Source organism: Populus nigra, chromosome 18 (assembly GCF_951802175.1).
Source record: "Populus nigra chromosome 18, ddPopNigr1.1, whole genome shotgun sequence".
NCBI classification, from domain to species: Eukaryota; Viridiplantae; Streptophyta; class Magnoliopsida; order Malpighiales; family Salicaceae; genus Populus; species Populus nigra.
In genome coordinates this window covers 7,370,929-7,385,703 of record NC_084869.1, presented here as the reverse complement: position 1 = coordinate 7,385,703, position 14,775 = coordinate 7,370,929, and the positions used below count along the sequence as shown (strand labels likewise).

The 14,775-nt window shown below is 32.5% G+C and overlaps 1 protein-coding gene across 2 annotated transcripts; it reads left to right on the top strand.

Annotated features, from left to right (window-relative positions):
* Positions 1–8,466: 8,466 nt before the first annotated feature.
* On the top strand, positions 8,467–14,115 carry LOC133678579 (protein LEO1 homolog). Of its 2 annotated transcripts, none has more exons than XM_062100941.1 (11): positions 8,467–8,698; positions 8,968–9,299; positions 9,463–9,598; positions 9,705–9,890; positions 10,703–10,879; positions 10,953–11,084; positions 11,838–12,017; positions 12,108–12,239; positions 12,337–12,438; positions 12,523–12,753; positions 13,733–14,115. In XM_062100941.1, the coding sequence occupies exons 1-11, from the start codon at positions 8,585–8,587 to the stop codon at positions 13,865–13,867; spliced, it is 1,857 nt and encodes a 618-aa protein (XP_061956925.1). In that variant the 5' UTR covers positions 8,467–8,584; the 3' UTR covers positions 13,868–14,115. The 2 variants fall into 2 exon arrangements, with proteins under 2 accessions (XP_061956925.1, XP_061956924.1); XM_062100940.1 differs by having other exon boundaries at positions 8,950–9,299.
* The last annotated feature ends 660 nt before the right edge of the window (positions 14,116–14,775 follow it).

The following is a 14,775-nucleotide window of genomic DNA, read 5'->3' as shown; positions in this document are numbered from 1 at the left end:
TAATTTGATATTATATTTTATTTGAAAACTTTTATATAAATATTAATTAATATTTTCAATTATGAATATATCTATTAGCTCTGGTCGTGCAAGCATATATGATGCGAACCTCTTGATCATATGGTTAAGCAATCCCTAATAAAGTAAATAGTAACTTGGAAAGCCGAAAATCAAGTTTGATAGAATCTTGACCTAGAGGTAATCTTGTACCTAAGAACCAAAAGTATTAGACAAAAAAAATGGACCAAAAAATAACCTTGTATCTAAGAACCCTAACTATGTGAATGATGCTATGAAGCTAATTAATTCTATAAGTCAGTGTATGATCTTTGTTCCTGCAAAGAAAGGTTGTTTTGCCACAAAAAAATAAAAAATAAAACTCACGTTTATTATCCAACTTGTTGCTGAAATTTACAAATAAAAAAAACATAATATAATCTCCTCTAACTAACCCTAATGGACCCCTTTTAGGTTACAAGCTAATGGAGCTAAATTAGTAATCAACTAACATAAGTATAATAATGAAATAAGCCCTAAACAATGTCTAATAGGCCTTAACAAACCTAAAATTCTTTATGTAGTCCGAATATTTAATTTTCACATATTCTTGCAGATTCTTATTCCTGAGTTCAAACACATCGTTCTTTTTTATCTGGATGAATTACTACCATATATGGTAGGAAAACTTGAGATGTATAGTTTCTAAACCATCTTGAATAATAGAAATATTCCACCTGTAACTCCAAATATATCCCAAACAGTGTATAAAGGTCTAGAATGATAAATTTGATAAGATTTATCTAGTAACTTCGATCCTCTAAAATAATATGTCACGAAACTCCATTTGACCTAAACATTTACCAAAATATAGTTCCATATCTCTAGTATCTCCTTGTAAAATTTTAACTTGTTCCGATATACGGTTTGAGAGATATGTTTGATCTCACAAAACTGGTCAACAGACATTTTAAGGCCAAATTCGGACCTGACTTGGTTCGTATCATCATCCCCTTCTTTAAAAAGATTCAACCTTGAATATGTATCATGAAAAACATCTTTTAAGGTTAATAAAGCAGTATCAGGCCAAAGAATAACATCATTATCAACACTAAAAAGAACCTTGTTAGCAAAGAAGTCCCCTAATATACAAGCTCTCATGTTCAACCATCTTCTCCTTCTTCAATTTTAGTTGCTCCTCATATATTTGCTTACGTGTTAAAAATACAAGAGTTATAGGTCTTCCATTCATCTCAAAGTAATACCTATTTATCACTCTATCATGCATAACTCTCCTATCATATTGTCATGGTTTACCAAGCAACAATTGACCAGCTTGCATTGGCACAACATCACATAACACCTCATTAAAATATTTACCAATAAAAAAAGCAACCAAAACCTATTTGGATACACTTTTATAGCTATTATATTTAGTGTTGATTTCAGTTTCGCAAGAGTCGAAAAAAGGTGAGACGAGAGGAAAATAATGTAGTAAGCATATTTGAGTGAAAAACCTATATTTAAGTGAAGCATGATAGGAATGTAAACAAGTGAGAGAGTGGGTGAGGAGTATATATTTATTGTCAACTAACCAATTTTTCAAATTCAAATATGTCTAAGGTAAGCAACAACATGGCACCACAGAGAGGAGACAATGAAATTGTAACTCGGTTATGCATTATAAATTAGCAAATGGATTGAATAGGCAATGAATTTAGAGATAAGTTGGAGAAGTGGTATGTTAATGATCATGGTAGGGTTCAAATTAGGCCTAAGTGAAAAGAATTTAATGTTAGAAGGGTTTTTAGGCGAGTTAACACTAATGTGGATTAGTTTGTGGCTGATAATATGGAAATGAGTGATATTAATTTTAAAGATGTGTCTGTAGGACATGGAAAATGTTTTGGACAACACTAGAATTGTTAGTTTATAAGAGAAATATATAGTGATAATTTTTGCCACAGGGGTAATTATAGGTACCAAAACCATAATGCCAAGTTAGGTGAAGATTTAGGTACAATAAGTTGAAAATACCATCTTTTCAAGAGAAGAATGATCCTGAAGTTTATTTAGAATGGGAGAAGAAGGTTGAGTGGATTTTTGAGTGTCATAATTATCTAAAGCCCAAGAAAATCAAGCTTATTGTGATTGCTTTTACTAATTATAAAAGGTAAGTTGATACTTGGCATGAGATTAAATCCTTTATGAGGATGAGACTTGTGCCTAGCCACTATTATAGAGAATTGTATTAAAGGTTACAGAGTTTAAGTCAATGTATAAAGAGTGTTAATGAGTACTTTAAGAAGATGGAACTTGTTATGATTCGAGCTAATGTTGAGGAGGTTAGAGAGGTTACTATGGCTAGATTTATAAATGGCATTAATCATGATATAGCTCATATTATGGAGTTGCATCATTATGTGGAGTTTGAGGAGATGGTGCATATAGCTGTGAAGGTGAAGAAACAACTTAAACAAAAGGGTGTCATTTGACAAAGCTAACCATGAAGCCTTTTGAAACCTTGGCTAGATACCTAATACTAGGGGTGATCCATCACACTAGAATAAGGAAGGCAAGGTTGAATACCCTACAAATAATAAAAACACCTTGGTCGTTATTAAAGGTAATAATGTTACTTATACTTCTCGTAACTATGACATTAAATGTTTTCATTGTCTGAGTTTTGGTCATGTTTCTTCACAATGTCCAAACAAAAGAGTCAATGTTATGAAAGCTAACAATGAGGTTGAGACTAACGGGGAGGATGAAGAGGAGAAAATATCATCATTGAAGGATGCTGATGATGTCTATGTCGAGTATTCGATTGAGAGAGAGGCACTTATAGTGAGGAGAGCATTGAATATACATGTAAAGGTGGATGATTTGAAAGGTTAGAGGGAGAACATATTACATATGACATGCCATGTTCATAATAAGGTATGTAGCTTAATTATAAATGGTGGTAGTTGTACTAATATAACTAGTAATGAATTGGTGAGAAAGTTGAACTTGCACACTACCAAATATCTCATATCTTATAAATTATAGTGGTTAAACGATGGTGGTGAAGTGAAAGTGAATAAATAGGTTTTGGTTGCTTTTTTTATTGGTAAATATTTTAATGAGGTGTTATGTGATGTTGTGCCAATGCAAGCTGGTCAATTGTTGCTTGGTAAACCATGACAATATGATAGGAGAGTTATGCATAATGGAGTGATAAATAGGTATTACTTTGAGATGAATGGAAGACCTATAACTCTTGTATTTTTGACACGTAAGCAAATATATGAGGAGCAACTAAAATTAAAGAAGGAGAAGATGGTTGAACATGAGAGCTTGTATATTAGGGGACTTCTTTGCTAACAAGGTTCTTTTTAGTTTTGATAATGATGTTATTCTTTGGCCTGATACTGATTTATTAACCTTAAAAGATGTTTTTCATTATACATATTCAAGGTTGAATCTTTTTAAAGAAGGGGATGATGATACGAACCAAGTCAGGTCCGAATTTGGCCTTAAAATGTCTGTTGACCAGTTTTGTGAGATCAAACATATCTCTCAAACCGTATATCGGAACAAGTTAAAATTTTACAAGGAGATACTAGACATATGGAACTATATTTTGGTAAATGTTTAGGTCAAATGGAGTTTCGTGACATAAATCTGTGTATATAACTCAAGAAGCAAGAAAAATATGAAAACAAGTAAAAAAGAAACTGCGATTACAATTTCGCGAGTAACAAACAATTTTTTATAAAAAATGGATATTTCTAAAGACGTGAAAGAGAAAAGATGCAAAGGCTATATAAAAAAATTAAATGAAACCTAAATATATCAATAATGATGTTATTATACTATAATAATTGAAAAAAATAATAGCAGCAAATCAAGTTTGAATTATGGACGCGGATCAGACAAGTTATGACAAGTTACAATCCAGAATTTAGTTAATCGGCAAATGAATTCCAAATGACCTCAAATTATATACAGGGTGCGATCAGAACCTTAAAAAAAGTATATAAATTTGAGATTTTTCTGAATTTATTTGACCCAAAATTACCTTCTGTGACAAATTTGACTAGTTATAATAAGGTTTAATCATGACCTTGGTTACTATAGCAAATGATCAACAAATAAGCTAAAATTTCGTATGGGGTGCAATTGGGACTCCTAGAACTATTATATAAAATTTGAAAATTGTATGAATTGGTTTGGTCCAAATTCTCCCTTGTTTATGTACTATGGCAAATTAAAAAAATTTCTTTTCATTCTTTTTTTTTTCACTCTTTATGCTACTGATATATTCTGAAACAACAAAAAACTAAAATAAAATCTTTTTTAAGAAACCCTAAATGCAAAATACTAAGCTCTAGACACGAAATAATAAAAAACCGAATCAAAGACAATTAAAGTTAAGGAAGCCAAAACTAACAAAAAGAAAATAAAAAGATATAACCTGATTTTTTTAGCATAGCTTTAATACCAACTGATGTGAATCTCTTGATCACATGGTCAAGTAACTTCCAACGAAGTAGATAACGACCCAAAAAACCAAAAATTAGGTTTGATAGAACCTTGACCCAGAAGTAACCATGTACCTAAGAACTAAAGTTATTAGAAAAAGACTTGGACCAAAGATAACCTTGTATCTAAGAACCCTAATTATGTGAATGACGCCACAAAGCCAATTAATCTTCATGAAGTCAAAGTACGATCTTTATCCCCATAAAAAAATGTTGTTTTGCCACAAACAAACAGAAGAAAAACTCATGTTTATTCTCTAACTTGCTGCTGAAATTTGCAGCTAAAAAACATAAAATAATCTCTTGTTGAAATCTAGTAGGCCTAAATTAGTAATCAACTAACATAAGTCTAATAATAAAATAAACACCTAAATAATGTCTAATGGGTCAGAACGAACCCAAATAAAAAATAATTAATCAACATTAAATAAAAAATAAAATAGGACAATAAAAATAAAATCTTTATGCCAAAATTCCTCCATGTAGCCTAAATCTTAAACACGTCGTTCTCTCTCGTCTAAATGAATTACTAGGCCTACCATATATGATTGGAAAGTTTGAGATGTCTAGTTTTCAGAACAACTTAAATCATTGAAACATACTAGCTATAGCTCCAGATATGTCATAAATAATACATAAAGGTCTAGCGTGACAAATTTAACAAGATTTGTCTAGTAAATTCGATCCTCTAAAATAATATATTACCAAACTCCATTTGACCTAAAAATTTACCAAAATATAGTTCCATGTGTCTAGTATCTCCTTGTAAAATCGTAGCTCATTTTGATGTACAATTTGAGAGATATGTTCGATCTTGCAAAACTAGTCAGAAGACAAATTAAAACTAAATTCAGACTTGACTTGGTTCGTATCAATATCCATATCAGTCATCTAGATGTTTAGAGAAACATGATGTTGGACATGATTACGAGGAGGTGACTCTTAGTTGTAGCTCGATAATAATATTTTTAATAAATTACTTTTAACATTTTAAATTAAATGACAAGCAAAAATGAACTAACCTAACTACTTGTCATATCAACTGGTTTGGGTATAAGTCTAGTCATTTTACCTAAAATCCTATCCAATTTCACCAATTTTACTAGGACAAGTTGGATTAATATGAGCCTTAACATGTATGCGTGAGCTTAATTGTTTTATTTGTATTGTGGATTTTTTTTTATGTCAGTGATGCAACCATATTATTCGATAGTTTTACTCATGTTTACATAGTATTTTGCCTATGTTCTATATATAAAATGACTTGATATTCTTTATTTTATGTTTTGAAGGCACTTTTAGATGTAAGATTAAAAAAGAAGTAAATTGGAGATAATTGACAGATTTGACTTCCGATCAATGTTTTGTGCAGAGCTTGAGCTCTAGAGGTCGAAATGAAATGATTCAAGTGTAATTAGAAAGCTAACATCTATACCTTTCTATAAATATATGGAAATAAAAATTAAAAGAGAAAGAACATGGAAATCGCAGCCTTCAAAGACAAATGTCGTATTCTGCCACTAATGACCTTCAACTATTCTGGCTTGAATATCTTAAGCTAGAGAAGTCCATTTGATAAAAACTCAATTTTTTTGGATTCTTGACTCGAAGACCTATCAGGCTACCAAAGTTCAACATAAAAAGAGCTCATATGAGAGAGATATGATTTTTATAAGAAGACTCATGAATTCTGCCAGCAGACATGTTTTGTGAAGAAACAAGTCTAAAGTACTTCCGAAAGCATCCAAACCGATATCCAAGTCCTTATTTCGGCAATTTAGCTCTTTTAAGTCCAAAGTCAAAGCTTATAGATTTTATGCAAATCTATTTCTCCTTTTTCAGGAAAATAGTTATTGAAATACTTAAATGTAAATTATCTATTTAAGAAAGGACAAATTTGTAGGAAAGGGGGATTAGAGTTTTCTATCAAATAAAAAGAAAGAGACAAAGGAAAGGAAGGGGCGGCCAGAAAAGAGAGAGAAAAAACACACCCTTTCCTCCACAAACTGAAAAAATAGACAAACCTCGTCTTTTTTATTTTGTTCAGAGGGTCTCTTTTAAAAAAATAATTTTTTTGTTATGTGTTTAATTTTTGAAGTGGTTTTTTTTATTCATCTATGGTTTTGTTTTTATCTTTTATATAGATAAACTATGTTTTTAAAAATAAAAAATATTTATTTTTAGATGATATTCTTAATATGTGTAGTCTTACATGTTATTCTTTTTTTATTCAATCAATTTAATGTTCTATTTTTCAAGATTCAATATCTTGATATACATTGATCTCTCAGTTTTTCAAGTTTTATTTTTAGGTGTCATTAATTATTTTTTATTATTTTATTAACGCACATAATTCTTAGTTTATTTGATTATATGTGTGTATAAACTTTTTAATTTGTTATATTTTTTCGAACTACCTAAAATGCATTGAAAAAACCTGTATAAATAATTTTTTATGAGAAATAAAAATATTTAACCGTGACGAAGTGTGAGTCACATATCTAATATACAGTGGTGTTAGGTTAGTTAAATTGAGAATTTTTTTATTTGTACCCTTTTATATATTATAGTCTAGGTGGACACCCTACATTTTGTTTTTTTTTGTCTTTTCCTCATTTTTAAGAAGATGAAAACCAAGTGATGATAAATAATTTATCCCAAAGAAAATAATCTTATATTGTCAATGATTGTATATTTTCTTTTGGTCCATGAAAGAAAAATCTAATATAATTGAAAAAAGAAAAAAAGATTAAAATTACTTTGATAAAAGCTCCTTAAACAATATTATTATAATAATTTTTGAGAGATCTATTAAGAGTAAAACGATGTAAAAAAAAACAGAAAAAAATAGAAAGAGAGAAACAATTTCTCCTTCTATTTTGCTATGAGAAAATAATTTTATATTGCCAATGAATGTTTATTTTTTATCTGATCCATGAAAGAAAAATATAGTGTTAGTGAAAAAAGAAAGAAAAAAAGTTGAAAGTAATTTTACAAAAGCTTATATTGTGATGTTTGAGATATTATTTTTAAAAGTGATTTTGAAAAAAAAAATTATTTTATTTTATTCTTTGTTTTAAATTAATATTTTTTTGGTGTTTTTAAATCATTTTGATGTAGTGATGTAAAAAATATTTTTTTAAAAAAATAAAAAAATATTTTTTTAATATATTTTCAAGTGAAAAATATTTTAAAAAACAACTACAACAATATTTTTAAATACACATAAAAGTAACAATGTAAAAAGAGAATGGAAAGAATATAAAGATAGAAACGGTTTTTTTATACCTTCATCTTTCTTGCAAATCTTAAAGGTTATATAATGAAAAATGGAAGGCAAAAATCAATATAAAATGACAATTACGATAGAGTATTGTGAACATTATAAAAATTGTATTTTCTAGCAAACTAATAGTAACATTTATTAAAAAAAACATAATATTTAGTGACATGACATCTTAATTATTATTAAATATTTTTAAGTGATATTTTATCAGGTAATTGGAGATTTATATTAATTAAAATACAATGTATTTTTAAAAAATTAATAAATCTCTGCAATTCACCTAAGTGTTTAAAAAATATATTCTCACAAAATTTGATTTGAAACTCAAATGGATAAAAATAATAAAATAATATTTGAAATACAAGCTTGTTTGGAAGTATAATTATAATTACTTTTTAAAGTATTTTTTATGTTAAAATATATCAAAATAATATTTTTTTATTTTTAAAAAATTAATTTTAAGATCAACGCATTAAAATAATTTAAAATATATAAAAAATATTTTTTAAAAAAATTTAAAATTAAATTCTTTTTATACCAAGTTGGGCCGATAAAATTTATTTTGTCAAACAAGATGAAATATCCAACCCATTTGGCTTAGGGGAGGCCCTATCACCGATGGTTCCTAAAATTACACGGCCTTTCATAAAAAGGGAAACGAATTCAAAAGAACGGGAGAGGATGGCGCAGTAGCAGGGCAGCAAATATATCCCCGATAGAAAGATATTAATAAATAATCAATCGCGAGCACTGAGACCTTCAGACTCCGTTAAAGATGGGGGAGGAGAAGAGGCATCAGATGATGCAGAACTTGTTCGGCGATCAGTCCGAAGAAGAAGAAGAGATCGATTCTGAGCACGAATCCAATCCCCAGCCCAATTATGCTTCTGTAAATAAATACTCAATTCACCTTTTCTCCTATATATATTATATATTATTCTCAATATTATCTTTTGGATTTGTAGCCTCGCTGTACGTAGGGTTTTTTTCCTCTTAAAATTAAAAACCCTAACTGGGTTGCAATGCATTGCATTGTTGCTCAATTGAACTACCTAGTTGATTGAATTAGAATGCTGCTGCTATTAGGTTTTGTTTGAAATTCGCAAGGGTTTTATATTTTAATAATTTTATCCTTGTAAGGGTTTCCTTCCTTTGCAGGATGAAGCTGAGGGAGAGCTGAGGAATGACGGTGAAGGTGAAGGTGAAGTTGACGGGCAGGAGGATGTACATGTGGAAAGTGAAGGTGAAATGCGTGAAGTAGAACCTGATCCTGGAGAAAGTGAGGGTGAAAGAGAACAAAGTTCCCAGGAGGTAGATATCGGTGATCAGAGGGATGAAAGTGATGCAAAAGATTCTGACAGTGATGCTAAAGAAGAGTATGGTCACAGAGTGGCTACCAGCCGCAGACGTGATGTAATTGAAAGTGGTTCAGAGGAACATCATTATGTTGATCATGAAGATGAGGAGGTCGATCAAGCTAGAAGTCCAAGGTTATTTCCTCACCTTTTTTCTGTCATCTATAACTTTCTGCAACCTATCTATCCACCACTGTAAAAAGAAGTTGTTCTTAAAGATTAGCCACAAGTTCCTTGGATGTCTATTTGTTTATGTTCTCCTGTATTAAACCTGCTGAATATTCGAATTTCTTAATAGCATATCACCTGAGGAGGAGAAAGATCATGCTCAAAATGCACAATCGGCCCCTGCGATTCGTGATGTGTTTGGGGACTCTGAGGATGAAGAAGAGGATGCATATGCAGTTCGTAATGACATTGAGCAAGATTCTAATGTGTGTATGCCATGTTTCAAATGTTTTTGTCATATATGTTAATTGCTTGGTGCTCCCATTCACACTAATGGCTCCAAGGGTCACCCATTTTGCTCTCAATCCTCAGAGGTCTCCTATGGAAGAGGAGGAAAGCTATGAAAAGAACCTGAGACCAGAGGATATGCTAGCTGACGAAGATGCTCAATATGAGTCAGAAGAGGAGAACCGAGAGGCTAAACCTAAAGAGAAGCCACTTGGCCCCCCATTGGAGATAGAGATGCCATTTCGCCCACCTCCAGCCGATCCTAAGAAGGTGTTCTCTTTGTTCCATCTGCTTCTAAAATGTTAACTAACTCATCATTTCTTTGGTGCTTGAGTTCTCCTTTGCTTGATATGCATGCATGGTTTTTCTTCAAGTTGCAATAGCAAGTAAACCGAATATAGAATAAGTTTAAGTGGTCTACTAGCCTCTATTGGAAACAACTTGAAAGTAGTTGTTTAGATTATATAGGATCTCATTTGTGTATCTCTTTCTGTTTTTTAAAGTGTCAAATTTGTAGAGTTGGGGAGTGTCTTTCCTTCTTGAAGATACTGCTGGAACAGTTTTGGATGTGCTTTTCATCCCTGCTCTTCTTATTTTTGGAGGGGTTATCAGTGTTGGCAAAAAATTCTTCATTGTTTGATTGAATACTTGTCAAAGTAGATTTTACATTGAAGAAAATGTTCCTGATCTCTATCAATATATCTGATGGTTGGTTAATTACATGTGGTCTCTAAATTTGTAGATTTTGGTCATTTTAATCCTTGTGTCCTAATTTGGGGTTGAGAAAATTTACAGTTCTAATTTCTGGTCTCTAAACTGATGGTTTTTAGATGCCTGCATGTTTTGCCATGTGTACACATGAGTGGATGAAGGGACCGTGTGACCATAAATTGAAAGTTTGAGAATTAGCATGCCTGAAGTTGTGGTACAGGGGGTTAAATGATCAAAATCTAAAACTTGGGGAGCCACAGGTGTAATTTACCAGCCTGATGGCTGTTGTTGTTGATGACGTTTTCTGTTCTTTGCTACTTTAGATGTATAAATGTTCTGACTTGTGGTGATTGTCTAATTCTTATATGTAGATGAACATGATTAAAGTATCCAATATCATGGGCATTGACCCAAACCAATTTGATCCTAAGACGTATGTGGAAGAGAAAACATTTGTGACAGATGAATCTGGAGCTCAAAAACGAATACGCCTAGAAAACAATATTGTACGATGGAGGACTGTTAAGAATCCTGATGGCTCGAATTCGGTGAGCAGATTCTTCTTCTTCTTCTTCTTCTTCTTCCAATTAAAAACTTTTTACATTTGTGTTTGATCTGTAGGTTGAAAGCAATGCACGCTTCGTGAGATGGTCTGATGGTAGTCTACAGTTATTAATTGGGAATGAAGTTCTTGATATATCTGTGCAAGACGCGCAACAGGATCAAACACACCTTTTTCTTAGACATAACAAGGTGACATCTCAAGTCTGTGTATATGTGATTGGAAATGATGATATTTTGCTTGCTTTATCTTTTAGTCTCTCATTTACCTGCTTAGAGTTGGCTTAAGTTCCAAACATAATGATTGCATAAGCCTGAAAATCGACATGAATTTGTTGAAATAATTGGGAAATGGCTGCAAGTTAGAGTCCTTGATTATGGGACTTATATTCTGTAGTTACTTTTTATGGGAAGGTGATGCTGTTAGATATCTGGTATCGTTTAACATGCTGTAAAGCCTCTGATAGTGTAGTCCTTGATGGTAATGCTACTTCTTGCTGAGGGATTTGGCATTTGAAATTGTTTACGTGCCCCTTTATTGACCTGTTCTCCTTTTCCTTATTTTAATTTGGTGACTAAAGAGGACTTTCTATCCTGGGAACAGGATGATAATGAATAATACAGCAAAAGGATCAAAGTTGGTTGTTGGATGTAAACTGAAGTTTAAAGTTCTTTGATGGTATTTCTTTTTTGTGTAAATTTCATAGCAGTCACAGGAGCTGCCGTTACAGACTTCATTTCATGCGTTCATTTACATTCAAAGTTCAGAATGAATACTTTTTGGTTTTTGATTCTGGTTGCTGTCATAGTTTTTTTGCCTCCAATGTGAAGTCCCTTTGTGAAACTTGCCGTTTGCTTCTTGAGTCAAAATATTCTTTATGTCTTGGTAAACATCACCCAAGTCTGAAACTTTGTTTGGGGAACTTAACTTAATCTGTATTTCAGTCGCTTCTTCAATCACAAGGAAGAATATTAAGGAAGATGAGGTTTATGCCATCATCATTGTCATCAAATTCCCATAGGCTATTAACTGCCCTTGTTGACTCTCGCCATAGAAAGGCTTATAAAGTTAAGAACTGCATCACCGACATCGATCCTGAGAGAGAAAAGGAGGAAAAGGAAAAGGTAAGTAACTAGTTTACTTAAGGATACAGTGGCTTGTCTTTGGTTTGTGGTTTCATGGTTTCTAGTTCTGTTGTCTGTATGGTTTTATAGGCTGAAAGTCAGACAATAAGAGCAAATGTACTTCTCAACCGAAAGAGGGAAAAGGTGAGCCGGAAATATACACCAACTGTAGAGAGGAGGCGCCAACTATCACCAGGATTTTTAGAGGGTGCTCTTGATGAGGTCTTTGTTAGAACCAATCAATTGTCATTCTGTGTGCAAATCCAATTGAAAGTTTTGCCTATCCTATCTAGTCTTCTGACTCTACTGTTTTGATCAGGACGATGAACCAGATTACTATAACTCTCGTCGTTCTCGCCGCTTTGAGGAAGATTTGGAAGTTGAAGCTCGAGCAGAGAAACGCATTATGAATGCTAAGAAGGTCTTTTTAACATCAAATCAATTTGTTATTTATTTATTTTTTTGTTGAAAAACCTAATTTTGACATTTGCACAAATACCAATAGGGACAGAGAGACATTCCGCGGAAGTCTGATATGTCTGCTGTGAAATCATCAAAACGCCCAGTGGATTTCTCTGATAGTGAAAGAGAGGAATCTGAGTATGAAACTGATGGAGATGAATATGAGAGGTCTCCAGTTCATAAGAGGGTTGATGAACCAGAGCATGAGTATGAAGAAGAGGAAGAACACTATGAGGAAGACACAGAAGTTAATGGAGCCTCAGAGGAGGAAGAGGTATGTGAATGTATCTTACTATTTTGTTTGCACTGCTTGTTTCATAACCACTGCGGAGAAGTTTGTCTGCAAATTGTAAATGTTCCTCAAAATAAGTTTGGTGCACAAAATATTATACAATATTTGTTCTTGCTGTCTTTTGAGTTTTAAAGTCTAATGATTCAATCCTGTATTCTGTGTCACTATTTACAGAATTGGAAGGATTTGTCTCCTTTAATCTATACTAAATTGAATTGTTGGTCCATGACAAACTTTAAAGGAAATACCTAGTCATATCGAGGAACATCAGCAGCTAAGATTTCATGCCTGTATTCTCTGCAAGGTTGTTTAGATGAAAATTTTCTAGTGCTTCCTATCTGAAAAAAAAAAAAAAACGATTTTAATGACTTTTCTACCGAGGGCTGCCTGATGAATGCAGGATCAGCATAATGTGCATTTTTTAATTCCCAGTACCTGATGTGTCCTGTTTCCTGGCTGTCTGGCTATTCTATACCTGTTGTGAACTAGACAGAAAAGCGAGAAAGTGTGAAAGCCAACACATTAAGACTGGAATTAAAGATTATTTTCCTCTCATTTTAGTGATGCAGCCCAAACATTGATAAATTTTTCTGTCATGAGAAATTTGGTTTCTTTTAGATTGGGCAGGACATGCAAATTACTGGGATGATGATAAACATTTGGTGACAGATACAGAAGACATCGTGAAACCTTAGGAGAAAATAGTTATTGGATATGATAAGACTGATGTGTAGGTAAAAAATAATGTGTAAGATGGATAAAATAAAATGATTTGGAGTGTCTTTTCTTTATCCTTTTTCTATATTGTTATGGTGGTGGCATGTGGGGAGGAATCTGCTCTGCTACTGTAATGGGTTTTCTTATGGTAGTTTTCTAGTTGTGATGCCAAACACCATAAATTTCTTTTTATCCATTTGATGTTGAACATGATAATTTCTAAATTTTTTGTTTCTTTTTGCAGGAGCCAAAGCAAAAGGGGAAGGAATTTGGCAGCAGTCGCAAGAGGATTGGGTTTGAGTCGGAAGAGGACTCTCCTCCAAGAAAGATTCAATCAGGTCGTCGAATGACAGTGGTGTATGATAGTGATGAGGAATGAAAACTAGGCTGAGATGAATGCTATGTGAGATGATGCATCCTCAATCAAAACTCTTCCTCTTGTTTTATTTTTTAATGGTGTTAGACCTTGTTTGTTAAGGGTTTTTTCGGATGAATATTCTAGCTTTCAATTTGTAATCACATGATGAATGCTTTTCAATTTTATTTTGCCACGCAGTATAATCTTTTCTTGTAACTATAAAGATCCTAAAATCGAATGATCAATATGCCTTCCATACGTTCCAATTAGCAGTAGTCTTGCGGATAAATTCCCCAAACTTTGTATTACATCTGTTAAATGTGTTAATATTAATCTTAAGCATGCCCAATTTTTTTCCTCTGTGTGCTCATGTGTATATTGAAATCAAGAGCGTACAAGGTGTTCTTGTAATCCTCAAATAGCTAGCTGTAAGGTGGTGTTCTTTTGTTTACATCGTTCACCTTATACCCAAATGATCATTTGCTTTCGGCTCTGGTCCGCATTATTTTCTTATCGAGTTACGTTTAAATCCTAGCTAGGATGCGTGGAACGTAAATATACGTTATGGAATTTAGGATAGAAGAATATGCCCTAGTTATTTCGCCCCAATACATTATCTTATGCTCACTGTTATATCCAAATTTGGTGCTTGACATTAGGCCAAGCTCATTGAGAACAACCACTGTAGTGTGGATCATAAGCTAATGAAAGAAAAACCAAAGAAAAGAAAAGGCTCAAATCACATGTTTAAGATAACTCACTCGTGCAAATTGAAGACATGGTTGTAGAGTTGCTTCATTGTTCTATCTGGTTTCCTTTCATATTCAAGTAGACTATTCAAGACAATGCACATTATGAATCATGTCTGGCATGGTTCCAGTCCATGCATATAATCCTAATGTATTAATGTAAGTCTACGCTTTGCCCTT

What these genes read in the sequence shown, in the direction of transcription:
- LOC133678579 (XM_062100940.1), top strand. Translation starts at nt 8,585, where the DNA reads ATGGGGGAGGAGAAGAGGCATCAGATGATGCAGAACTTGTTCGGCGAT. An exon ending in CTCCAGCCGATCCTAAGAAG is followed by an intron (nt 9,891 to 10,702) that starts GTGTTCTCTTTG and finishes TCTTATATGTAG; the next exon opens with ATGAACATGATTAAAGTATC. An exon ending in GCATTATGAATGCTAAGAAG is followed by an intron (nt 12,439 to 12,522) that starts GTCTTTTTAACA and finishes AAATACCAATAG; the next exon opens with GGACAGAGAGACATTCCGCG.